Here is a 27869-nt window from a genome sequence, read left to right as displayed (position 1 = left end):
CGCAGTGTAGTATATCACTCGTTATGTTTAGGCGTGGAAAACGTTCAGTGTGATTTTAAATCAGACAGGATAGTCATTGCATTTAGAGAGCTGCTCAGCTGGAAAAAGTTATTGCCCTATGTGAGGTGAACTTTGTTTGAACCCTTTTCACCCGAGCCATGATTAGTATTCGTATTCTCCAAACCGTTCTCTTTACCTTCCCTGTGGTAATGATAAGGAGAATTCGGTTGAAATTCAAGAGCTTCTTAAATTGGGGATCATTTCCTTTACTCTCACGACCTGTATATTTGATTCAAGGGTGATACGGCAAGGAGGAATTTATAGCCAGTCAATCGCAGGGGTTTGGGGTTGAGCTTGGGGGGGGGGGAAGGGGGGACTCGAATGTATGTGTGTAATGAGGTAGACGCTGTTTTTGAGTTTCATTTGTCTTCTGTATTATCATTGACATCAACATTGCGTAGATTTGTAACAACGTCCGTTTTTTTTCTTTTTTTTTTTAATTCCCAAACTCTCCCTCGCGTTCATAAGGTTTAACACAAAAAATCCGGTCCGCATGGGTTGTATCCTGAAATTAAGGACAATTGTGGAAGAACTCGTGTTTTCTTTTGTAGATTAGCTCTGCTTCGTTTGAAACTGAAAAAAATCCAATAAACCTACCAGAGGAGACGCTTTATTGGATTTAATCTTAACCAACACTCCTGCTCATTTGGCTAATGTTGAGATAGACTGTGGCCTTGGAAATTCAGATCATAACGTTGTTTTTTTCGACTTTAATGTCTTTATTTCCCGTCCACATCAAGCTCCAAAGATCGTTTTACGATTACAAAAATGCAAATTGGGAAGGTTTTCGCTCTCATCTTTCCAATGCCCCATGGGGCAATGTATTCTTAGAGAACAATGTTGATCAAATGTGGACTAAATGGAAAGAATTGTTCTTTGCTGCTGTTAATGAAAACATCAATACACATCATTTGAAAAGAAAAAGAAATGTTCCTTGGTTAACATCTGCAATTCGTCGCCTTTTTCACAAACGGAAACGCTTATGGAAAAAAGCTAAATCATCTCAATTTCAATCTGACTGGGAAAAATATAGGCAGTGTAGAAACAAAGTCAAATCTGAAATAAACAAGAGCTATTGGCACCATGTTCAGTCTCTTCAAAACAGTAACAATCCTAAACGTTTCTGGACTTTCATAAAATCTAAGACGAAATCACGTTCTATTCCACCTGAAGTATCCCTGGAGAACCAAAAGGCTTCAAACAGCTTCGATAAAGCACAGCTATTCAACAACTTCTTCTCATCGGTTTTTATAGAGAGTCCTGGTATTCCTGAGAAGTTACGTGACGATCTTCAACCTTTTACTGATCAAGTCATCTCAAGTCTACTTTGCTCTAAATCTGAGGTCGAGAAATTGCTCATTGGTTTAAACGTTACAAAAGCTCATGGTCCGGATGGGATATCAGCGCGTATGCTTCGCGAGGCTGCACCAGCTATATCAGAGTCCATGACAAATTTATTTAACTTTTCACTCCAATCTGGCACCTTGCCTGTGGAATGGAAATCTGCTCACGTCATTCCAATTTTCAAAAAGGGCCAAAAAGATCTAGTCAAGAATTATCGTGCTATCTCTCTTACGAGTCTGATTGTAAAGACCCTAGAAAGACTGATATACAATCGCATTTTTGGGTTTATTGAATCATATAATCTACTTAGTAGTCATCAATATGGCTTTCGTCCTGGATACTCCTGTACCTCTCAGTTGATACACCTTTTCCATGAATGGGCCAAAGCACTAGATAAACGCCTCTCTACCGATGTAATATTTCTGGACTTCGAAAAGGCCTTCGACTCAGTTCCTCATGACCGTCTTCTACTCAAACTAGAACGCTTTGGCATTACCGGCTCTCTACTTTCCTGGCTATCCAATTTTCTCCAAGGTCGATCTCAACGTGTTGTAATCGAGGGCTGCCAATCTGACTGGGCGCCTGTCACATCTGGTGTTCCACAGGGGAGCATTCTTGCCCCCCTGTTATTTATCCTATACGTCAATGACATCCCTGAATCTTTATCAAGTCCTGCAGAAATGTTTGCTGATGATATGTTAATCTATGATTACTGTACTCCATCTCAAACGTCCATCACTGCCCAGGAGAGTCTAGATAAAGTCACTGATTGGTGTGGCTCGTGGCTTTTAGGAACAAATGCTGACAAATGCGAGTCCATGAAGTTCACCAGGGCTAGAACTCCCTCTCCGTGCAACTATTCTATTAATAGCAAGCTACTTACCCAAGTATCTACACACAAACATCTTGGGGTAGTTCTTTCCAGTGATTTATCTTGGAAACCCCACGTACTGTCTGTTGTTGCAAGATCGAACAGATTATTGGGCTTACTCAAGCGGACATTTGGATCTCACTCTAGGGCTCTATTTACTGGTTATAGATCCATGATCCGTCCAATACTCGAGTACGCTTGTCAAGCGTGGAATCCTCACCAAGCATATCTCATTGAAAAACTTGAATGCGTGCAAAGGAACGTTACAAGATGGATCATTGATAAAGACACTCCGTATGAAGACCGACTGAAATCCTTGAAACTAGCGACACTAGCTCAGCGCAGAGAGTTTCTTAGTTTGGTTCAGCTTTTTAAGTTCATTAAAGGACACTCTTCTGTAAACACTAATAATTACATATCCTTCAGTAACAGGCAATCAAGAAAAAGTCATCAGTTTAAACTATATAAACCATTTAGCCGTACAGACATCTTTAAGTACTCTTTTTGGCACAGACATATCGACACATGGAACAGTTTACCATCATCAGTAGTTGAACTTGACTCAATTGATGCTTTTAAGAAAGCTCTTAAATCAACATTTTTTAACTAGGTCTATGACTAAAAATTAAATTATTCTATGTATTATACATTATTTAGTTATGATCTTAAACAAAATAGTTATCTTAGATATGTCTTCTTTATTTAGATTTTATATTTATATAGATATATGCCTGTATGTAAAATGTTTCAGTATGTATATGTATATTGCATAGTATTAAATTTTTATATCTGGGGTATAGTTTACAATGAGGATTAAGTTCCTCCCTTCTATAACCCTTTTTTAATAATAATATGTTACATGTTATTATTTAAATAAAGTTGTTATATAAAAAAAAAAAAAAAAAAAAAAAGGTTCTAATTTGAGCTGAAATAACCTCGGCTTCGTTTATTCACTGCTATGAGTTGTAAGGTGTTTGAAATTTTCGATGTTTTTGAAATAAAATGAGCTCATCACGAGTAAATGTGTTTGGAGATGATGCATCACCAAATGACACAAATCGCGCTCCACGTGAAAAACGCAAACTGCGGTTAACGTTAGAGAGCGTGACTCGTTTCAGACTGAGAACTTGAGCCGTTGCAGCCGCAGAAAAAACTCGAAAATTTTCCAAACGCGAGAGAACAACCAATTTGTTACAAGCGCGAGAAAAATTATGGCCACTTATAACGTAGAACTGACGGGATGAGTAACTCTTTGCAAATGCGGGAAAGTGTTTGACTTGTTTCAAACGTGGAAAAGTCATTTAAGATATTGAAACTGCACGAACATATGAACGTATCTTAGAAACGGGAAATATGTATCTTGTGGGCACGTGAAACGTTAAACGCCTTGCAAACGCTCGGGAAAATAGTTGAAACTCGTGACAAATATCTTAACTCACTACAGACGTGAAAAAAACCTGGCTTGTTGCAAACATGATGAAACTTGTAGCTATCTCCAGGCGCCGAAGGAGAACCCAGCAACCTTTAGCGTGATCTCACGCGGGAGAACACGTAAAACGTGAAAAACGCGTGAAACCTTGGGCGAATGCGGGAAACACATCTATACTAACGCAGTAAACCGTATTTTTAGGTCACATCTGACTAACAGTTTCTAGAAGAACAGCATGTAGTTCAACGACCCTTACAAACGTTTTTCGAGTAACAATGATAAGAATAAACTTTTAAAAGTGGATTTTTACGACGAGTCGCAAGAAAACGAAGCGAAAAGATAGACATCTCTTGCAACTTTAGAAGATAGCCATTTTATTGAAACGTTCTTGGGAAGTACCTCTTGTTTGTGCAAGGCGTTGGCTGGAATTAACAAATTTAAAGATAAGTGCATCGTTATTGCACTAAGGACAAACAAAACTTCTTTAAGTATTATCATAAAAATGCACAGCGATCCTGCAAGGTGCGTCTAGTGTGTTTAGTATGTTAGGAACGATGGATCGCAGTTAGTTTTGATAAGAGGTTTATCGATTATATTACTGTATAACTTTATCAAGTTCACAATAATATATTTCTAGGATATTTTTGCCTAAAATATTTTAGTCCATTCGATCATTTTCCTTCACACGGCGCCCTAGCGATGAAATACGAAACCAAAATACGAAATGAAAGATGTTGCTCGTTCAAGCCAATGTCACTCGAGCCGAGTTTAACTTCTGTTTTCCTTTCAACTTCCTGTAAATGCAAGGTGCACAGACCACTTTGAAAACGTACGTGTGCTTAAAAAAAAACCTTTCTACTTGTTTTTTCTCTTCATTTAAATCAAGTCACGTTCTCTCTGTAGGGATATATCTTTTTCCATGTTCCTTTTTCCTAAATGCTGTGTGTAAGCCATTTCATCTAATAGTTTTTCCGGTGCGTTTTTAGCTTGGGAGGCATCTTTAAAGAAGCAACAAGGATACTCGTTTTTTTGTTGTTGTTGTTGCCTTAAAAGCCAATAAAAACGCATTAAAGCGGTGTAGATATGAAATGTTAAGTGACCTTCAAGGAAGTTATAAGGCCGCAGCTGTTGATCTGATTACGCTTGTCTCGAGGTCTACATCAGGGTACGATTTGCGACAACTGTACTTTCCGGCTGTGGCTTAAAATGAGTTAAAACGCTTTGCATCGTGAAAAATGACCTTGATTCTGTCAGAAGCTTTCTTGGTGGCACAAACTAAGGAAGGAATTCGTTGTGTTGTCGCGCCCACTCGTAGTTTTAAAGAGTAATTTGCGGAACACGTCCGTTATACTCCTATTTGTTTTGAGTGACATGAATCAATCAAATCTCGCCTGGAGCATGCGCCACTCGCGGTTTCATGAAGTCGGGAAGTTTAATAGCTTCTGATTGATGACACAAACTGAGTCTAAGGAAACAACTGTGTTCTCTCTTGGCAGCCTTCGATCCCAACACGTTTCGAATTTTTCCCTAGTGGAGTCTGACATGCAATAATACGAGAAAACGTTCACAAGTTGTTAGAGATTGGTGACTAGGGTAAAATAATTGACACAGCGCTCCTATAAGCTATCGTTGACAGATAACTTGTTATTAACTATTCAATACTATTAAATGGTGAAATGATGCAATGAAACATTTTCGGAATGAAAGGGTTTCCTTTGCACTGGCACAGGAATATTGTAGCTATAAATATTTCATATTTTAATCGAATTTTGCATGAAAGGAACAGCGGGTTACCAATTTTCTTAAAAATCTATTTTTGGTAAACATTTATCGTAAAGGTTTCTGAGCAAACTGTCTTATCAACTCTGGGCTGCAAATCTAGAAATGTTGCTGATGTAACCCGTTTTTTTTTTGTTTTTTTGTTTTTTTTGCTTGAAAACCATAAGTTGGCTCCAGCAAGAGATCTTGATTTAAAAGGTAACTTCTCAGTTTTTTAAGGATTTTCAGTAAACAAGTAACGAGAATTTAAGAGCTTATCAGCGCGAGAATGATATCTTGCAGTAACTTCATTTTCCTTGAACTTATTCAGAAGAAAGTCTTCGGTGTTAACCGTTAGCCGTCAAAAGGCCAAAAAAAATTCGCCCTTAGGTGTAAAAAATTGACAAATTTTAACCGTTAGTTATAAAAAAAAAAAGTTAACGGTAAAAATGTTTCTTTTAAGTTGCAAGGGAAAGGAATAACTGTTAGCCGTAGAGTGGCAATATATTACCCTCAGCCGTAAGAGTCATCACTCCTGTAAAATCAAGAATAGACAGGTGAAGATAAATGCCGCGATGATTTTTACAAGAATAAATTTTGTTTGCAGCGTTTTGCTTTGAAATGAGGTGTCTGCTTTATTTGTATGTGCAGCTGTAATTCAAATAGGTCGTAGGCTAAAATTATTTTTCGCTCGGTCTTGGACATGGCAAATTATGGTTTCAAAGCAAAGAAAAAATTCAAACCAAAAAAGTATTGCATATAGACTTGCGAAATTAAAGCCAAGCTTTCCCACAAAGGTTGGATCCATCCTAGCATTAGCACTGCACTGATGAGGCCCAGAAGGCCGAAACAGTACTGTCTGCAGTTAGTTATATATATATATACAGATATACTGTTACATAACAAAAAAAAGGAATTTGAGAGCATCAGATGATATGTGATATGTAATCAAGATCCATTGGCGAGGCTGTCGAGAGTGTTTAAGCACAGTTAACTCCTTTTATTTTTATTTTTTAGCAGATGTATATAAAATAAGCGTCCTCAAAATAGATTTGTATAAAGCGTGCTGATTTCACATTAGTAAAACTAAGTAATCATGTCATCGAAATTTTCAGAGGTTGCGAAATTTCCACACCCTTTTTCAACAGGTCTCGTAGTAAAAAGACGAACAATGAAAGTAACCAAACTTCTTTAGATCGAAAGGCTTACAAAAGCCATTAGGTTAAGTAGTTTTTTCCACAATATAGGTGAAAAAGCCCCTTTTGTTCCACCGGAATTGAAAGTGACAAGACTTTCTTTACCGTCCGGGCGTCAAATGAAATAAGTTTGTTAAGCTGCTTCCGAATTACTAGAGTTTTAATTTCGCTTTTCCCTCTTGAGATACAGTCAGTAAACAAACTTCCATTTAAAGCTATTTTGTAACGAGGCCTCTCTTTGAGCAATTGTTATTAAGCTTAGCGCCAAAAACTGAGGTAGAAGAGTCCTGGCCCTTTTTAGTGAAGTTAGCTAGTGATGCTTGAATTTGTTCTTGAAATAGGTAGCGAACCTTGAAACAACGGAACTCAAGTTTTATGAAGAAATCACATTTACTCAGGTCCTTATTGTTGAAGAATTAAATTACAGGTTCCGGAACATTCTGAATATTTGATGTCCAACGCCATTAACCACAATCCTTTGTCTTTTTTTCAATGTAAGATAGTTTCTTTGAAAGGTAGTTGTGAAAAAGCAAGTTCTTTGAAAAATCTCCTGCCAATTATTTGAAATAATGTTAAATTCATAAAATTGTATTTGGATTCAACTTTCCTGGTGGCACACTTAGATAGTTAATAAAGTTCCAACATAAAAGAAGATGGACTGCCACGTCAGAATTTTCAGTGATTAGGAAATCACAAACCTAGAAATTAAAGATAAGATATTGCTTTCACATGACTGACTAAAGGTTGTGCTATTCCATAGAAAAGTACAAGAAGTTGCAGTTAAAAAAAAAAACCAACAAAACTATACTCTGAGTTGCCGCCCTTCTTCAAGATAGATTCAAACAGCGTAATTAAGAAACATGAACGAAAGTTTTTGATGATGTACCTAATTGTTTATCACTAAGTTTAAGTTTATTTGTTCCAAAGCTAACAATGGTGGCTAATATTTCAATACTTCAATTTCACCGAAATTCAGCAATTCTTTTTTCTTTCCAAGTCGGTGTATTTTTAAAGCAATTCGAACATGATTTTCTCGATGAGAAATTGTCCGCATGGCGAACAATCCTGCAAGTTCTGTATAGCTTCTCAGAAACTCTGTGGGTTAGAAATCAGCTGGAAATCGTCAAGCCTTGAGCTGTTCGATTGTAAATGGACTTTCGCTACCTCCGTATTTTTAAAATTTCCTTTCTGCTCACTAAGGGCTGTTTAATCGGTGCATGGCACGTTGTACTATTTGGAAACATCTGCCATAGGTATTAGCACGCCTTTAGTAGGTAATGTTGTTAAACTAGTTGCTGCATGCATGTACACGTGAAATGCGCGTCCTCTGGGGTCAAGTTGAACGTGCGATTATGCGGTGATATATGACCATCCGGTCTTGAATATACATAATGGTCAAAAAATACTACATATGTAACATTCGATGGTTTGGTGACAGAGCGGGGGCGAGGAAAAGTCTGGAGAAAAGCCCAATGCACATATATATACGATTAAGTGGACGCCAGCTTGATAGTACGTTTCGAGGGTTTAGCCAAGACTCAAGATCCGATCGTCGCACATCAATAAAAATGAAATCATTTCTGCTCTGTACAGTAGTCTTTACCTCTCTTCTATCAACATCTATTGCACAGGTAAGTTTATTTGCTTCTTATTTTACTTTTTTTTCCTATAGGTGTGATTTTCTTTTTAATTTTTCTCATCTGTGTTGCCATGAAAAAAAGTGATTTCGCATGACAGTATTGCTTTTAAATAATCTAAAACTCTTTGGTAGAAAAATATCTAATGTTTTTGGCGCTCTGTAGAAAGTAAAAACCAAATTTTCCCGTGAATTTCTTTTTGTACTTTTCAACGTTTGAGTTTAGGAGAAGCAACACCAACAACGAAAAACATCTGTTTTCATTTCTTTTATACAAGAGTTATTGTAAATGCGTTATTTGGACTTTTAAATCGGAAAGAACAAGATGACTAGCATAATTTTCAATCCGAGCAGGAGATTTATTTGTAATGGTAAAATGGAGAGGAATTTTGCCAATGTAACAAATTTAGAAATGTCAGTTAACTTATATTAATTGTGCACAGCGTGATGCGGCTATTAATAAAAGCGAATATACCACTGAGACAAAAACCTGCGTTTGACTCAAAAGAAAACATAGTGCCATGCCGGAGTTGATTGCGAGGTTATTTTGAGGCAAGTTCTAACACAAGGATTCTCTTTTATTGTTTCTTTGTATTTGATTAATGTGCAGTTATTAAAGAGTTTCTCAAGCGTCATCCATCGAGCTTTGCTTGCCTGCTTTCAGTGGATTTGCATAACTATCAAGTTTGAGCTAATATCTCAAATCACTTTAAACATATGTTGTAGGCGGACGACAATATTGCACGTCTACTTTCAAGAGTCTACGGTAGTCATTCTTACCATTATGTTAAAATCTTCCCAACGTCCTGAATACGGTTTCTATTTTGGTCGCAGAGTGACCATCGAGGAATAAAACATCTTTTTAAGCCCACACGGAGCTCTGCTCTGCGTTGTGGTATCGAGCGGAAACTCTGTTTAATGCGCAACTGGTGGTGGCTTGATCAGCATACAAAATGGATAATTCTTTAATGGCAGGTCGACCCACCCATTGGGAAAACTCTGTTATCGCTGTAGTTGTGTTATTTTTAAATCGAATTTCAATTAGGCCCACCTTTCTTACCTTATTTGTTATTCTAATGCCAGAAAATGCTTACGATTCATTTTGTTATGTAATTGGCAAAATTTTGTCAATGTCATCTCTATTTATCAATTTCCTTTTTAACAATTAGTTTCTTCGCCAACGTAAATTCCAATTCTCTTATTTCAAAATTCTTTATTTAGGTACAACCATTTGGAAAATGTCAAAATTTGTGAAAGATTGGTGGGGATGTATATTGCGTGAAAGAGAGATTCCAGTTTGTAGTTTGAAGAGATAATTCAAGTTTTACCCGGTGAGCCAAAATTATTAACTCAATGTGTTCAGTCTTTCCAAAATACTTTTAACAAATTGACAATTCTTCAGTTTTTGATTGATGAATTTCTTTTTTAAGAATGCATTACTCAAGTACAATTTTGCATTTCAATAAAAGAATGGAAACGATAAATAATTTGTGCAAAAAGTACACGACCCCCGGTAATACTATATCAAAATATTGGTTACCTTTTAATGTTTGTAAGACAGAACAGGGTTTGTGTGTGTATTTTATTTATAAATGATCTTTACCTCATTATAGTTATCATGATTATTTTTACTCACGCACGTCTAAACCAGGTTTCGACGTACATGAGAGTTCGCTCTATTTGCACCATGATATATTGATTCCATCATGACTTAATGGATGTTTGGTATCTGTGGTGAAAATACCTGACTTTGTTATTTTGTCATAGGCATTTTTTCTCATGTTGTGCGCAGTATTTGAAAACCTCCCTGACGCGACCGCGCGGTTTTAGAAAAATAACAGGAAAGCCGAAAAAAGTCGTGGCATGCCACGCCAAGACTGGAATTTTTTCTGAGGCTTTTTGCTCATAAGACAAGTTGGCTCTGTTCAACGATTAAAAGTTAAAGGTGTTTTTTATTTTTCTTGCTGAAAAGCGAATGCAAGTATCAACGTCTTGTAAATTAGTTTTATCTTTGCCCAAACCAATACCGAACGAAGAAATGCAAACAGAAGCAATAAACTAGTAAGAGTAAAAAATTTTCTCCAACTCTTAGTCTATGTTCCTCGTTTCTAGTAAACAAACTGATCTTGGGTTTTGAAAGGCAAAAATCTGTATTAAAATATCTGTAGCTTTTGAAGACAAAGTTGCTCAGTAATAGGGGCTACTGACATTTACTTTTGTGATAAAATTAATGACAATATGCTCTCTCTAATATTTCCCCAATCAAATTTAGCTTGAGAGTGACCCATTCAAGATTCTAAAAATCGAATCATTTCCGAAACGGGTGAATTTTATTGTCCATGGATGTAGAACAGGCACACATCAAATATTAAATAAGATCGACACAGACACTTTGCAGAAGGTCAATTGAACCTATTCGCGAAGTTCGGCGCTACATTTCTATGAAAAGGTGAAAACTTCAGAACACCTTCAGACAGATCGAACTTGATAATATTGTCAAATTGTACGTTTGAGTTGAACGTGATGTTCAACGTTTGAAAATAGGATGAGACAAAGAAAAAGAAAAGCGTTTTATGATGAATGGAACTTCAAACCTTTCACTTTCAATGATTTCTTATAAGACACAAAGCCTCTGAGAGCTCTTTGGCGACTAAGGTCATAAATTTGGTTTAAATGCGAAAAGTATTTTTGTTACTACGGCAATCAGAAAAGGAGAAATTATCCTGTTCATAAATAGAATGAAAAAGGTGGTGAAATTTGAGGTCAGTGTTTGAATAAGAAAAAAAACCGGCTTACATATATATTTACAGGAAATTATATGAGTTTACCGGCAAACATCGAACAAAAAGACAAAATTGAGAATGCATTTTTCCATATTTTCGCACGAGAACAATTCACAAAGCAACATACTCTAAAAAGTAACAATAAGAAAAAATCTTAACACTGAAATATTAAATTGAGAAGACTGTAAGGATAGATAAAACTGACATATCAATATCATATCACATATCGACGCCAAATTTAGCAAAACCAATAATTAATCTAATGTATCAGATAATTAAGCTATGACGTTGAACAAAAGCGAAAAGACTGTCACACTAGCATCAACGAATTTTCGCTTATCTCAGTTGACTTCTCCGGGCCGATTGTTTCTTCAATTTCATTTGCAGCTGCTTTATTCCTCCTCATCCAAGAGAACATAATCAAATGAAATATAGGTGTGAATCTTGAGCCGCTTCTTTGCCAGGAACGAGTCGAAATTTGGAATTATGTTCCACCTCAAATGACGATAAGATTAGCGAAAAAGATCACGGAAGTAAAGATTTAGCGCGATATTATCATATCTTGTACTTTGAAAAAAATTCAAAGGCTTATCTTTATTTCAGCATTTTGGAGTACTTTTCAATTTAACTTTGCAAGGATCCGAGAAGGGTTTAGCTTTACTTTCCTATTCGATCAGTTCGCAAACCTTACGTCACCATATTTACCGGTTAGATACAAGACTACAAATAATTTGGCCGCATTTGCAATTTCCGGCAACAAATTGTCTTGAAAATTCCGAAAGGTATCTAATGAACATCTTGGCCGAGGGGACAGGGCGCGTTACACAGCCACAAATTTTACTTTTCACAAGTTTCGCATTTTTTTTTTTTATTATTTATATTTTTTTTCATCTTAGAAACCGTTCGTTAAGTGTTCAAACCATAGTGAGTGTAGTCCTAAACAGTGCTGCGCTGGATTATCGTCCACATTGAAAGGTGTCTGTCTCCATCAACCACAGCTAAAAGAACCGTGCAATCCCTACATGAAGGTTGGTGTTAAAAGTCAATGGTATCTGTCGCCGTTGGGGGGAGGGGGGGGAGGGGGGAGAAAAGAAGGGGGAGAATTTTGGGGATCATATGATTTTTATGGGGGAAGGTGGGGGGGATCATTCGTCGACAACGCACACTTAAAGCGCTAAGCGAAGTGGGTGTTCGAGACGTCTGCCAGGGGAATTAATAGACCCACAAGAGACAAAAGGAACACGAATATAAAGTTCTTTGAAGGCTACATGTCCTCGCGTGAAACCGACAACAAATAAGACTGCGCTTGGTCGGTATTGCCATGACCTTGGGCTAATAATACTAGGGACCTTACGAAAACCACGACGGCGACGGTAACGAGGACGTGACAAAAAAAAATAAAAAAAAAAAGATCCGATGGGCAGAACAATAGCTTAGCACGTGCTTTTTAAGATTTTGCACATTTCTTAGTCGTCCTCTCAAAACAACAACATGAAATCTCTAAAATTTGCATCGTCTGCGGAAGGAAACTGCCACGGTGAATTTTTGTAAGATTCCATTTTGAACTCAAAGCTGCTTATATATGTTTCGCTGAGGTTGAGGAATGGCGATATAAGTAACGGTAAACACATGAAGCTGTTCTCGAAATTCTAACTAAAAAATAGAAATTCAGTTTTTACTCGAAGTCTTCTCTGGTATTGACTTCCTGACGGACTTAAGGTCCTTACGCTCGGTTAGTAAGAAGTTAGTATTATTATTTCACGAGGCTTTTTCATGTAAGAATCATTCACACTCTCTTCTTTTTTATCATGATATAGCCCGGTTCGATGACAGAGTGTCCCTGTCGACTTGGCATGGTTTGTGTTCCACGAAGAGACAGCTACTCTCGATGCCAGTACATCTCAACTAATCCAGACGAGATCGATGAAAGCAGATTACTGCCTTGAGCCGAGTTCACTACTTAGTATAGAAAATATTAAAAAATAATTAACAATAAAATTAACTGTATGTAAATGAATTTGTGATAGTGATTAATAGTCAGCTTCAGACTATTTCTAAACGATTGTTTACTTCTTTACTTTTTAGTTTGTGTTTATTGTTTGTTTTTATTGTTTGTTTTGAATTTTTGCGTTTCATCTTTCGTTTCGTTTTGTTTAATTTAATCTTTTTTTTGTCTGCTTTCGCTGTTGTCGAAGTTTACGGGATACTCCCTTATACTTATGAAGTTTATCACTCCCTCCTCATCGGCAATTAATTGCAATTGGCGGTCAATTTTATGGTAATCCCTCATTTATACTCTATTGGAGACGATTCCCCCTTTCCCCCTTCGAAAATCCTCCACTTCCCCATCGAAGATAGACTATATTTTTGAAACCCTCCGACTTTAAGAATGGAGAGAGGGAGGGAGGGAAGGGTCAGTAGGTGCCGATCTTCTCCTCCCCCCCCCCTCCTTATCATGTTCTAGACATTTAATGGTTTAACCCTCTAAAGTGACTGGGTTCTAATTTCCCCTTAGAGAATCATCCCTAAATTAAATTTAATAGTAACCTGTGAATTGATTACCGCATTTAAGATGCTTCCGATTGTCCAAATTTTCTACTTGTCATTTCCACAGGAAATGTATAGAGATCAGTGTGAAAAATATGAATACTAACGTTCGCTCGCGTGTAAAGGGTTAAATTGCATTGGAAAGATATACTTTGTTTGAATTTCACTTTATTGATAGTTTCATCAAGTTACTATTTGCCAACTACACCTATATTTTGGGTTTAGCTCCATATTTCCATCAAAATTGCCAAAGTTGAAATCAGAAATCATTTTATTAACGGCACGCTCTTTCAACAACAGTTCTCGAAAAGCGTTCTCGAAATCTAACTTCAAATTCTTCATTTTTTTTAAGTATTCATACATCTCCTTTTAGAAGATGTTAAAAAGTTCGTTGTTGTTTTAAGTGAAATCTTGCTCGATACCAAAATCATTATCAACGTCGTTTGAAACCTAGGGAGAAAAGTAAGAAAAAAAACAATTTATTATTTACCTCTCAGTACTTTGTAATCACGTCATCTGCGATCTATGACTGACGAATTTGTTGAATAGATTCACTTTGATGGGCTCTCGCTTGTGATCTATCGGTGGATGGGCGAGTAGATGACTTCATCATCCACAATATTTCGCGTCTCGTGTGCTGCTTTTTCCTCACTTCGATGTCGTTTATAATTTTCTACTAAACAGACGCGCTGGACATAAAATCTATTTGTAAAATAGTTAACTCTTTTGATAATTAACAACTATTCACCAATCTGGTGACCGAATATACTGTATTCGCCGCGCCGAATCCGCGCACACCAACTACGCCTGCAAGCCCGCTATCGTTAGCCACCGACACCATTGGTGAACAGTACTTTTTTTTTATAAACTAAACAGTGGGAAATATAGCACAAAAAGATGCTAGTTACCTCCGAGCAAATTCGAATTTCCGCGCAAATTGCAGAGAGCCTTACCTTGTTCCTAAACATTAGCTACACAAATGTGGAATTGTTCACCGCAAGTCTCTCCGTAGTCACACTCAAAGTGGTTGAAGCATTCTTTTAAGTAAAAACCCGTTGCTAGGATCCTGCTCGAAGTCTGAAAGAGAAAAAGTAAAAAACAAAAAAAAGAATATTGCTTGTAGATAGTTAAATCAAAGCTGAGGTAGATACAGACACAAAATTGGAGTGAGCACTTTTCTGATGAGAGAAGGAGAAACTGTGAGGTAAGAAGAACGACAGTGGACTGTTAACTAGTAATTCTACGCATAGCTTGGTACTAATTAACAGTGCCAGCTATTCACACTCATACGTTAAATAAGAAACAACGACAAAGGCAACAACAAGAAAAAAAAAAACAGAAAATCAATCAGAACAAAAAAAAAAATTAGTAAAAGGCAAACATAACGCAAAATTAAAGCGAGCAGACATACGAAACAAAACAAAAAAGCAAGATGCAAAATGCAACTTCTCCAGCCCAAAACCCCCGGTAAAGGAGTGAAAAATATATTTCTTTTTGTTGGTAAGTCGATTTAATTCACCTAACGAGGTAGAAGACAGTTGCATTTACATTAAGCGCGAGAATGGTGAATTTTTAAGAAAAAGGAATTTTGATATGCCGGGTGCCGATATTCGCTTGCCCTTGTTTTTCCGCAGAGCTCAGACTATCTTCGCCAATAAACTACGAGAGTTTTTGGGTAAGGTTAATGAATAAGACATCGATCACATGTAATTTTAACTAATTCCGTAGCTATCCCCTTTCTGAGAAATGTGATTTTCAAACTTGTGACGCTCGCAAAACGACATATTACAGTAAGTGGACTGAGCGAGGAATTGTATAGTCCTGAAGATAAATGAGAAAACAAATCTTAACAATCCTTTGATAAAATTTTAGTTTTGAAAAAAAACCTGTGATCCACATGTTTTTCTTTGCCCGCAAAGATCTCAGCGAGTCCGAGTAAGAAGGAAAACACTTGTTGCGCTTATGGTGTCCGAAATGAACCTCACCATTGATGCACATTATACATACCTCTCCTTAAAACATCATTTCTGGGCTTAGCTATGGTTGAATGCTGTAGCAGGATAAATATACAAAAGCTGAAGAAAATCAAGCAAATTTTGGGGAATACATATTCCTTCTTCTTCTTCTTCTTCTCCTTCTTTGGCGTCAAAGATGACAAACCTTCGGGTCTCCGCGAAGAAATGAAACTCCCAGGGAACAAAACCTTTTGTTATTCCCTTCTTCTGTTTGGTCAATTTACCGTTGAAATGACAGGACACTAAGTGGACAAGATTAATAGACGTATCAATCAATAAAGAAGTAAAATAAATCTTTGGGCTGTAAACGTGCGTTTAGTTTTCTTGGTATTCGTTTAGATACATCAATGGTCGTCACCATTCATATGCATTATGAAGCCAAATCATGGAAAAAGAACGTCAGAAACAAACGGTCTTAAGCGTTTTATTCTCTATCGTTGTTTTAAACGAAAAATTTTGGACAATAATCCACAGGTTTTGTTCATTTAGATATGACCTAAAATATGATTTTAAGCGAAGGAAAAATGATGGATTACAAGAAATGAATTTAAATTCTTAGAAAGGAAATTATCTTTATGTGTTGACATTGTCTTTATTTCACTTGAACAAGTGTGCTAATTTTGGAAAATCCTATTGTTATACTTCCTAGTGAAGAAAATGTACCGTTCTTAAATTCAATCCTATTCAATTGTATTTGATGAAATAAACGCGCGTTTGGTCGAAGTTGAGAATAATTCGACAGGTGCTATCTTAATGGTTACATAGATATCCTCCAGTTATTCGAGATATAGTCTTTGAAATCCGTGTCTGTCAAATCTCTACTATTTGAAGAAATAATGACAATCTTAAAGCGGTGGATACGTGTTTCGTAATTGACCCAAACTGTCACTCAAAGAAATGGTATTTCTTTAATAAAGATTTATTGCTTTTCGTTTGTTTTGTTTTTTTATGGAAAAGACATTTTTCGAGACGCGCCCTATTTTGTTGTCTGAAATTCCAAATATTGATAAAAAAACATGTGATTTACTTCAAACAAACGATAAAAGCATGTCCAACGATGTAAAAGTCCTCAGTTGACCGGCTTTAAAACCCCAGCCTTTATCAAAACACTTTTCGGCTGAACATTGCATGAAAATGTGTGGGAAATGATCGGTAAGCATGTTATCGAATTTTCGACTGATTGTAAATTAGAAGCAGGAGGAAATGTTAAAAATATGGTTAAAAAATAAAACAAATATGTGACTACGTATAAAAAAATATCTCACAAAAAGAGAGTTTGTTTATCAATGCTTTGTATTTTAAAGAAATAGGTTTGCTCAAGTGAAGACAAAAAAGATTTTCACCAAAATAGCGCTGAAATTTTATCACAACAATACGCCCCAAAGTGAAGAAAAAATGTTGATTTTAATAGTACAAAACCGAATTTTTTCGCCTCGTTGTGGCTGTTATTTCAACACGATGCATTAGGGAGGTTGGTTGAATCAAGATTCCTTCTTTATGGCCAAAACTTAAAACGTGTTCAGCTGTAGTTTACTTTATAAGGCGGTGAAATAAAAATCAAACATTGTTAGCAAAGAATTGAATGGAGGGCAGCTGTCTCTACGTCAAAAGAGGCATGAATGAGTAGTAATAGAACAGTTTTGAGCCTGATAGTCCGAGAAAATATGATCTTTGTTTCATATAACTCAATAAATATATGTGTAATTTACCGGATGGGGTGTCCGTATAGAAAACACCGAACATAGGGCAAATTTTTTTCACGTATGGACCAATCTAGACCGGCTAAAAAATTTTTTTCCGCTGGTTTGGTTTTTCTGCCACTTGTCCACGATAGGCGCGGCAAGGACTCTAGACTGTGGTTCATTTTGTAAAAAGTAGGACCGGTTACTAGCGCGCGATTAGCCAATCAGATCGTGTTGGCTCATTGCTTACAAACTCTTCTCGTCTTTTCCCAAATTCCACGTGGGTTATTACGCCGCTTTATTATATGGCTGTGTTTCACAAAGACTGGGAACTACCGAATTCACGAATTTTATTGGCTGAAATCAATATTGAAAGCAGTCTAGATTTTCCCTTCTAGACCGGCATCTAAACCGGCATCTAGACCGGCATTTAGACCGGTCTAGAAAAAAAAAGTTACAAACAATATAATGTTCCCTTGCGTTCTAGACACAACCATATAATAAACATCTTATTAACCGAGCTAGGTCGGTCTGTATGTGAGAATAGGGAGCTTAAGATGCAGACGTTTTCGGGGCGACGGCGACGTGACAACCCAGGGAGACTGGGTCAGAGGTTGCCGTTTTCTCGCCATAATTTAATTAAGATTCTGATGACGGCCGGTCTTTGCGACTTCTGCGACTTCGTCGAGTTTATTTGTTGCGTTTTATAAATTAAGGCTTTTTGTCCTGAAAAAAAGGAGTCGGAGTTAGAATTAATTTGGAAACAAGAATTAAAGACACTTTTCATAGAGCTACATTGTGATCAGAGCATCAATGTCCTATGGCTTTAAGATCTTATAATTTGAAATAGGAGAGATGTACAAACAGCAACAGCTCGTTCTAATATCAATTGGAGTCGTTACAAGAACTCACTTCCACTGAGTTAACACAGTTAGATGCCATCAGAGATACTCAACTTACGGGAGCTCTTTCACTACCGAAGAAGCCAGCGGAAAGTCGGATGCGATAAGAACTTTATTTAAGTATATGACGTTTCAGTCCAAGACTACGCACTAAAACGGCTAAGAAAATCTCCATAGATCTGAGGTGTACGTTTTCGCATAGTTAGTAGATAGTATGTCTTTTTAATCCAGCCTTAGCCTTGCATTTCTTTTGGCACAACTCGCAAACAATTCCCTCTTCGTATTGAACTTAAAAATCGAAAGAATTTCAGTAAAAAAATATGTTGCACTACGACCCATGCCGTTGCTAAGGGCATCAATAACTAAAAAGTTTTTGGGCGAAAATAACGTTTTAAAGGCTTCTCAAAGACTTACAGAGTCAGCTGCTTCGACAAAGTGCTCTTGTAACTCTTCCTCGTTTTCCAAAGTTTCCAATATGGCATCAAAATCGTCGCCGAAGAAAAATAAGTCGTTCAGGTCCGCCATGTTGTTTTGGTTCTGTGCAGGGTCATTGGTCACATGACGTTCAATCGAAGCTCAGGGGACAGACAATAGGCCGGCCCTTCGAGGTTTACCGCGTTTCCTAACCAGTCCCCTCTACTAACTATGGTTTTTGAGGTGCATCTACGAATTGATAAAGGGAATGGCAGCAAGCAAAAATTCCCTTTTATGTTAAGAATTCAAGTACTGTGCGCGAACGGTGCCCAAAACTTACCTCGACGATTTGGACTTCACTGTTGCTTCGGTCATTTTAACCTAACGAGAAAACAAAAGGTCTCTTGAGTTGGCCGAGACATCGTGTGATGATTTGTGCGAAATGTGATAATGCAATCACTTTAATACAAGTGACAAAATAGGCAGTATATTAAATAAAACAAACAAGATCAACTCACGTTTTCACCACGACGGCAAACTCGCTGATCTCACGTCGCCGACGTGAGGGCGACACTGGCGGGGCCGCATGCGCGGTCAATCTCGCCCCAATCTTAATCGGTCTCCACGTCGCCGTCGCCCTGAAAACGTCTGTATCCTTAAGCTCCCTAATCTTGATCTCGGTCGCTGGTACAGACCGAACGCAGTGAAGTCTGTACTGGCGACCTCGGTCAAGATTCTCCCATACAGACCTCCCGCTCGGTTATCAAGAACTAAAAAGCGATGGAAAATGCGGTCTATTGCCAATAGTTGTTTCAAGGTAGGTAAACTGCAAACTTGCAAAAACCATGTTACCCTGTTTCCCGTGTTCTATTTGTGGTGACAGCTGTAGATAAAAGACTTGATTGGTAATTTGTCTAGCCAAATGAGGCCTTGATTACGAGAAAAGATAAATTGAATGGTTATAGAAATAATCTGCTCAGCTCTTCCACATTTGACCCTCAAACAATTGCAAGTTTTGAGCGGGTGATCATTATGTTATATGAAAGCAATATCGCCTGGTTGATGATTTTCCTAACTCTAATTGCCTATCTCGTTAATATTGTGTTGAAATTGTGAGAGGAATTTACCTTCTATATCACTCTCAGGAGCGAAAGGGTTTAATCATTTTGTCCCGTACCCATTAAGTCTTGTTAATCGACTGTATCATGAGTTTACCATAAGAGATAATTCAAATTCCTTTGCGTGATGTAAAGTTGTCTTCTCATGTTTAAGGTTCATCTTAACTTTTCCAGGAAAAAAGAAATATTTGAGCCACGTTTTGCAAATTTTTCCTGTTTCTCAAAGTGCATATTGCCACCATTTCATATAAGTAAAGGGTCGTTGAAAAAACTTCTTATTTTTGATTTTATAATCGGTCCCTCTCCTTAATTTTTACGAGTGATAAATTGATATTTCGTAAACATTTGTGCAAAAATATAAGAGGAAAGTAGAGGACAAAATAAGACTATACAAGACTAACTGTTACTATTCGGAAGTTTTGCTTCAAAAATTCATGTCCTCCTAGAGTTTAACAACCTTTTTCAGGAAAAAGAAGCGTGAAGAATGAGTTTAGAGAGAAGCCAATTCTAGTTTTTACCTCTATCTTTTGCGTCCCTTCATGGTATGTTTCCAATTTAAGATATAGAGTGTCCTGCTGTGTAAATCTTGCGGATAACAGTAAAACATACTTGTCATTGACGTTATGGAAATGCTTTACTAAATTAAGTTTTCTAATGGCTGAAATGGAAGCTACATTGTAAACCGCCCAAACGGTGTTACTAGCAAATTAACGACCTCTTGCTACTAGAGGTCTTACAATTTCTTGGGGGGGAGGGAAGAATAAAATATCGGATCCCTAATCCAACCGTTGATCAGATCCATGATTCGATCTGTAAGAGGGTTTTGCCGACACCGATCCAAATGTTTTCTTTTTTACTTGATTAGGTCGCATGAATTAAAAATTCGTTATAACTTTGCGCATTTTAATGAATAGAAAAGGAACAAGGAAGATCTTAAAAAATAAAGCGGTGTCAACACAAGGAAATAATTTAAAACCAAAATAGGTTTCACGTTAGTTTTGCCATTCTTTTTGATGATGAACGAAGGTCTTGATGCTTAAGCATGTACGTCCCCTTGTGATTGACGAAGAAAATTCTGATCGTCCAACATAATCCCCGGTGATTGAAGGGGAAGATTCCAATAATTCCACATGCTCCCCTGAGATTGAACAAGAAGATTTGGAAGCCACAGCACGCCCTTCTGTTACTGAAAAAGAATATCCTACCTCTTAAAAGATGCCCCCTGGCCATTAAAGTCAACAAACCTGATGCTTCACCAATTCCACTCGTGACCAAGGAAGGGGATATCAATTCTTTGGAATACCCTCTGCTGACTGAAATAGAAGGCCATAATGATTCAGACTTCCCTCTAGAAATTCAAAGAGACGGCTAAGAAGATGCAACAAGAAAACTAGTGGCCATAAGTGGGCATTTTATGATTTTGGCCATTAATAACCATTTTGCGTTTTTTGGCCACTAACAGCCGTCTTGCCATTTTGTCCACTAGTGGTCGTTTTGCCATTTTCTCCTCTAGTGGCCGTTTTCCACTTTTTTCTACTAGTGACGGTTTTGCAATTTTGTTCACTAGTGGCCATCAAGCTATTTTGTCCACAAGTGGCCGTTTAGCCATTTTAACCACTAGTGGCCGTTTTACCATTTTGTCTTCGAGTGACCGTTTTCCCATTCCGTTCACTAGTGGCCGTTTTGCCATTTTTTCAACAAGTGACCGTTTTCCCATTTTCTCCACTAGTAGCCGTTTTGCCACTTTATCCACTAGTGGCAATTTTCTCATTTTGTCCACCGGTGGCCGTTTTGTCATTTTGTCCACCAGTGGCCGTTTTCCCACTTTGTCCACTGATGGCCGTTTTACCATTTTGTCCACTAGTGGCCGAATTGCCATTTTTTCCACAAGTGGCCGTTTTGCCATTTTGTCCAATAGTGGCCGTTTTCCCACTTTCTCCATTACTGGACGTTTTGCCTTTTTGTCCACAAGTGGCCGGTTTGCCATTTTGTCCACAAGTGGCCGTTTTGCACTTTGTCCACTAGTGGGCGTTTTGCCATTTTGTCCCTTAGTGGCAGTTTTGCCATTTTATCCATTAGTAACCGTTTTGCCACTTTCTCCATTGGTGGACGTTTTACCTTTTTGTCCACAAGTGACCGTTGTGCCATTTTGTCCACTAGTGGCCGTTTTGTCACTTTGTCCGCCAGTGGCCGTTTTGCCACTTTCTTCCGTAATGGCCGTTTTGCCATTTTGTCTACTAGTGGCCGTTTTGCCATTTTGTCCTCAAGTGCTCGTTTTGCCACTTTATCCATTAGTGGACGTTTTGCCATTTTGTCAATTAGTGGCCGTTTTGCCGCTTTCTCCAGTACTGGCCGCTTTCTTCTTTTGTCCACTAGTAGCCGTTTTGCCACTTTGTCCACCAGTGGCCGTTTTTCCACTTTCTCCACTAATGGCCGTTTTGCAATTTTGTCCACTAGTGGCCGTTTGGCCATTTTTTTCAACAAGTGCTCGTTTTGCCACTTTATCCATTTTGTCCTAGGGGTCACTAGTGAATAAAATAGCAAAACCGCCACTAGTAGAAAAAATGGGAAAACGGCCACTACTGGACAAAATGGAGAAACAGCCACTCACGGACACAACGGCAAAACGACCACTGGGGGACAAAATGGCAAGAGGGCAACAAGTTGTCAAAATGGCAAAACAGCCACTAGTAAACAAAATGGCAAGTAGCCACTAGTAAACAAAATGGCAAAATGGCCACTAGTGGAAAAACTGGAAAAACGGCCATTACCGGACAAAATGGCAAACCGTTCCCTAGTGGAAAAAGTGGCAAAACGGCCACTTCTAGACAAAATGGCAATATGGCCACTAGTCAACAAAATGGCAAAACGTCCCCTAGTGAAAAAAAATTGCAAAACAGCCATTAATGGACAAACTGGCAAAACGGCCACTAATGGACAAAATGGCAAAACGGCCCCATGTGAAAACAATGGCAAAACGGCCACTTGTGGACAAAATGGCAAAATGACCACTAGTGGACCAAATGGCAAACAGGGTACTTGTGGACAAAGATGCAAAATGGCCACCAGTGGACAAAATGGTAAAACGGCAACTTGTTCACAAAATGGCAAAACGGCCACTAGTGGAAAAAATGGCAAAACGGCCACTAGTGGACAAAATATTGGAAAACGGCCACTTATGGACCAAATGGCAAAACGGCCACTTGTAGACAAAATGGCAAAGCGGCCACTTGTGGACAAACTGTGAAAACGGCCACTTGTGGACAAAGTGGCAGAACGGACACTAGTAGACAAAATGGCAAAACGGACACTAGTAAACGAAATGGCAAGGCGACCACTAGTGGACAAAGTGGCAAAACGGCCACTAGTTGTCAAAATGAAAAAACAGCCACGTGTGGACAAAATGGTAAAAAGGCCACTAGTCGACAAAAATTTAATGGAAAAACAGCCACTAGTGGACAAAATGGCAAAACGGCCACTAGTGGAAAAAATGGCAAAACGGCCACTAGTGGACAAAATGGAAAAACGGCCACTTGTTCACGAAATGGCAAAGCGGCCACTTGTTGACAAAATGGCAAAACGGCCACTAGTGGGCAAAATGGCAAAACAGCCACTAGTGGACAAAACGGCAAAACGGCCACTTGTGGACAAAGTGACAAAACCGCCACTTGTGGACAAAATGGGAAAACGGGCACTTGTGGACAAAATTGCAAAACGGCCACAAGTGGACAAAATGGCAAAACGGCCACTTGTGAACAAAATGGGAAAACGGCCACTAGTGGACAAAGTGACAAAACTGCCACTACTGGACAAAATGACAAAAGGGACACTTGTGGACAAAATGGCAAAACGGCCACTTGTGGACCAAATGGCAAACCAGGTACTTGTGGACAAAGATGCAAAATGGCCTCCAGTGGACAAAATGGTAAAACGGCCACTTTTTCACAAAATGGCAAAACGGCCACAAGTGGACAAAATGGCAAAACAGCCACTAGTGGAAAAAATGGCAAAACGGCCACTTCTGGAAAAAATGGCAAAACGTCTACTAGTGGACAAAATGGCAAAACGGCCACTTGTGGACAAACTGAGAAAACGGCCACTATTGGACAAAGTGGCAGATCGGACACTAGTAGACAAAATGGCAAAATGGCCAATAGTGGACAAAATGGCAAAGCGACCACTAGTGGACAAAGTGGCAAAACGGCCACTAGTTGTCAAAATGACAAAACGCCCACGTGTGGACAAAATGATAAAAAAGCCACTAGTCGACAAAAATTTAATGGCAAAACAGGCCACAAATTGACCCCTGCTCACCATAGAGTCTCCAGTAGCTCAGTGGTTAGAGCATCCGACTAGATCACGGAGGGTCGTGGGTTCAAGTCCCATCTGGGGCTCGGATTTTTTCTATTACACTAAAAATTGTTTGATCTTTACCTGCTCACTTTGGAGGTTGGTTGGCCGCATCTTGATATGCCTTAATGTGACAGCGTGATGCTGTTAGTGAGTTTTCACAGGTGCTTACCAATACTTGGCTGTGTAGCCGCGCGATGCGGTTCCAGTCGAGGCCCACAAATTAGGGAGCTTAAGCAACCACGACGAAAGGGACGACGACGACGTCAAGTAATCGCGGAGGGTCTGGAACGAGGACTTGGTTTTTTTCGGGAAAATGAAACTTAAGCAGTGAAGTTGCTCAAGGACGACGACGTCTGAAATTTTTGTTTATTCTCGCTTCGTCAGTTTAAGAAATGACATCGTTCAGAGACCTCCAAAACCTTCTTCTCGGTCATGGATCAAAATTTTCACCTTTATCGAAAGTTCGAGAGTACGTTATTCAATTCTTGAACATCAAAAGTCCAAGGAATTATTAAGCTTTAGCTTTATTTACAATAATTTACGCATGATAAAAGTTTAAAATATAAATTTTACGGAAGTTATTCGAGATTAAAATTCAGTTCTAAGTGTTGCTGGTATAAACAAACCTATTTTGCCCAAGGCTTGCCTGATTTTCAACGTGCTTTAGCCTGATATGTTCTACCTTTGATGCTCCTTCCTTTGGCGAGCAAACGACTCAAGTCTGTCAATTTTAATCAATGCTAGCTAGCGATCGGCATAGATGAGTCGTCGCGCTTCAAACAAGAATACTATTTTTTCCCGTGTGATTTTGTCGGAATAATTTTTATCGCTGTAAATCTAGATCTTTATCAAACATTTCAAAAATAGATTCGCAAAACCTGAGAGGTATTCACGCACGCTCATGTTGACACACCGATCTGAAGAATTCTTTGCTGTTTAAAGCGTCTCGACGGAAGAACAGCAACACGCAAAATGTTTTAGTAGCAATAAACCGACAGTTCCATACACACAGCTTTTGACCGAAAGCAGTGGTATATTGCACTGCCATTTAAACCTTTTCATTCAATAAAAATGATAAACAGCACTCTTTCATAAAATATACTCAAATAAATTTAAACCTAACGTGGTCGCTTTCACCGCTTGACTTGACATCTGTTGTGCGGAGGAAGTAAAATGAGTTAGTAGGTTTTCGAATTTTATTTGTTTAGAAAACTGAACAGGGAGGTTTAAATCAACCGCAGAAGCGAATACAAACTCCAACTGGCCATAGACTGTCAAAAAAACGACAATAAAGCCGCACCTTTTGATGAGAAAAACTGCTTTGAAGTTCGGAAGTTCGCGACGACTTGAAACTGGTCCATCTCAAGTCGTCGACGATCAGACGACGACGGAATTCTTGGTTCGCGCTTGCGCAGTGACGTTCTCGCTACTTCCGGTCGTCGTCCTCCGTTCGTCGTCGTGGTTGCTTAAGCTCCCTATTGACCCCTGCTCACCATAGAGTCTCCAGTAGCTCAGTGGTTAGATCATCCGACTAGATCACGGAGGGTCGTGGGTTCAAGTCCCATCTGGGGCTCGGATTTTTTCTATTACACTAAAAATTGTTTGATCAAAACAGCCACTAGCGGACAAAATGGCAAAACGGCCACTAGAGGAAAAAATGGAAAAACGGCCACTAGTGGACAAAATGGCAAAACGGCCAATTTTGGAAAAACTGGCAAAACGGCCACTTATGGACAAAGTGGCCAAACGGCCATTAGTAGACAAAATGGCAAAACGGCTACTAGTGGACAAAATGGCAAAACGACCACTAGTGGAGAAAGTGGCAAAACGGCCCCTAGTGGTCAAAATGACAAAACGGCCACGTGGAGACAAAATGGCAAAACAGCCACTAGTGGACAAAATGGCAAAACGGCCACTAGTGGACAAAATGGCAAAACGGTCTCTAGTGGACAAAATGGCAAAACAGCCACTTGTGGAAAAAATGGCAAAACGGCCACTTGTGGAAAAAGCGGCAAAACGGCCACTTGTCGACAAAGTGGCAAAACGGCCACTAGTAGGCAAAATGGCAAAACGGCCACTAGTGGACAAAGTGGCAAAACGGCCACTAGTGGTCAAAATGAGAAAACGGCCACGTGTGGACAAAATGGCAAAACGGCCACTTGTTGACAAAATGGCAAAACGGCCACTTGTGGGTAAAATGACAAAACAGCCACTAGTGGACAAAATGGCAAAACGGCCACTTGTGAACAAATTGACAAAACGGCCACTACTGGACAAAATGGGAAAACGGGCATTTGTGAAAAAAATGGCAAAACGGCCAGAAGTGGACAAAATGGCAAAACGGCCAGAAGAGGACAAAATGGGAGAACGGCCACTAGTGGACAAAGTGACAAAACGGCCACTACTGGACAAAATGGGAAAACGGGCACCTGTGGACAAAATGGAAAAACGGTCACTAGTGGACAAAATGGCAAAACGGCCACTAGTGGAAAAAATGGCAAAAGGGCCAGAAGTGGACAAAATGGGAAAACGGCCACTAGTGAACAAAGTGACAAAACGGCCACTACTGGACAAAATGGGAAAACGGGCACCTGTGGACAAAATGGAAAAACGGCCACTAGTGGACATAATATGGGAAAACAGCCACTTGTGGACAAAATGGCAAAGCGGCCACTTGTGGACAAAATGGTAAAACGGCCACTTGTGTACAAAATAGCACAACGGCCACTAGTGGACAGAATGGCAAAACGGGCGCTGGTGGACAAAATGGAAAAACGGCCACTAGTGGACAAAATGACAAAAAGGCCACTAGTGGAAAAAATGGCAAAAACGGCCACTAGTGGACAAAATGGCAAAACAGCCACTAGTAGACAAAGTGGCAAAACGGCCACTACTAGACAAAATGGCAAAATGACCACTAGTGGAGAAGGTGGCAAAACGGCCACTAATGGACAAAATGGCAAAACGCCCACTTGTTGACAAAATGGCAAAACGGCCACAAGTGGAAAAATGGCAAAACGGACACTTGTGGAAAAAATGGCAAAACGGCCACTTGTGGACAAAATATGGCAAAACAGCCACTTGTGGACCAAATGGCAAAACGGCCACTTGTAGACAAAATGGCAAAGCGGCCACTTGTGGACAAAATGGCAAAACGGCCACTTGTGGACAAAATAGCAAAACGGCCACTAGTGGACAAAATGGCAAAACGGCCACTTGTGGACAAAATGGCAAAACGGGCGCTAGTGGACTAAATGGCAAAACGGCCACTTGTGGACAAAATGGCAAAACAGCCACTTGTGGAGATAAAGCAAAACGGCCACTTGTGGACAAGTGGGGTAAGTAATTTTATTGCTCCTTCTTCTTGTTTAATGTGTTCACAGTCATTATTTAAGCTTAAATTCCACGTTTTGACTTTATGAGACTTGCTCAAAAAACAAAGTAATCTTTTTTTTATTATTTTGTTAACGGTAAAAGTGCAATTCAAGAACATATAAGCCAAGGCGCCAGGTTGCCATTTTACTAATTTAAAGAATGTTATGTTATTTTTTAAATCAGTTCCTAATTAAGTTTAGGATTATGAATGTCAACTACTTCAACAAAAGAAGCTTTTAATAAATACAACGAATTTAATAAATTTCACGGTCCTGCCAAAAAAAAAGATATATGATTCAAGGTTTACACTATGTCCAGTTTGCTTTTACTGTGAAAATTATTTCTCGTAAAGAAAAGAAAGGACTCTTAGGAGCTTACGTGCGTTA

The 27869-nt window shown here is 38.7% G+C and overlaps 1 protein-coding gene and 1 long non-coding RNA gene across 3 annotated transcripts; one reads left to right on the top strand and one right to left on the bottom strand.

Annotated features, from left to right (window-relative positions):
* The first annotated feature begins 8070 nt into the window (after positions 1–8070).
* On the top strand, positions 8071–13094 carry LOC111335985 (uncharacterized). Its single transcript, XM_022941997.2, has 3 exons — positions 8071–8289; positions 11974–12105; positions 12895–13094. The coding sequence occupies exons 1-3, from the start codon at positions 8131–8133 to the stop codon at positions 13021–13023; spliced, it is 420 nt and encodes a 139-aa protein (XP_022797732.2). The 5' UTR covers positions 8071–8130; the 3' UTR covers positions 13024–13094.
* An 841-nt stretch (positions 13095–13935) lies between these two features.
* LOC111335999 (uncharacterized) lies at positions 13936–18805 on the bottom strand. Of its 2 annotated transcripts, none has more exons than XR_016000978.1 (3): positions 18638–18805; positions 14578–14701; positions 13936–14074 (listed from the first exon to the last, which is right to left on the bottom strand). It is a non-coding gene; the product is annotated as an uncharacterized LOC111335999 (long non-coding RNA). The 2 variants fall into 2 exon arrangements; XR_002695404.2 differs by lacking the exon at positions 18638–18805 and adding an exon at positions 15632–15775.
* Between the last annotated feature and the right edge of the window lie 9064 nt (positions 18806–27869).

This window comes from Stylophora pistillata, chromosome 5 (genome assembly GCF_964205215.1).
Source record: "Stylophora pistillata chromosome 5, jaStyPist1.2, whole genome shotgun sequence".
Lineage (NCBI taxonomy): Eukaryota > Metazoa > Cnidaria > Anthozoa > Scleractinia > Pocilloporidae > Stylophora > Stylophora pistillata.
The sequence above is the reverse complement of the archived record's forward strand: the minus strand, read 5'-3'. Positions and strand labels throughout refer to the sequence as shown.

Bases quoted from the DNA above. Each gene is read 5' to 3' on its own strand.
- LOC111335985 (XM_022941997.2), top strand. From the start codon at position 8,131: ATGCACATATATATACGATTAAGTGGACGCCAGCTTGATAGTACGTTT. The intron at 8,290-11,973 runs GTAAGTTTATTT...TTTTCATCTTAG, and splicing joins TATCAACATCTATTGCACAG to AAACCGTTCGTTAAGTGTTC. The intron at 12,106-12,894 runs GTTGGTGTTAAA...ATCATGATATAG, and splicing joins CGTGCAATCCCTACATGAAG to CCCGGTTCGATGACAGAGTG.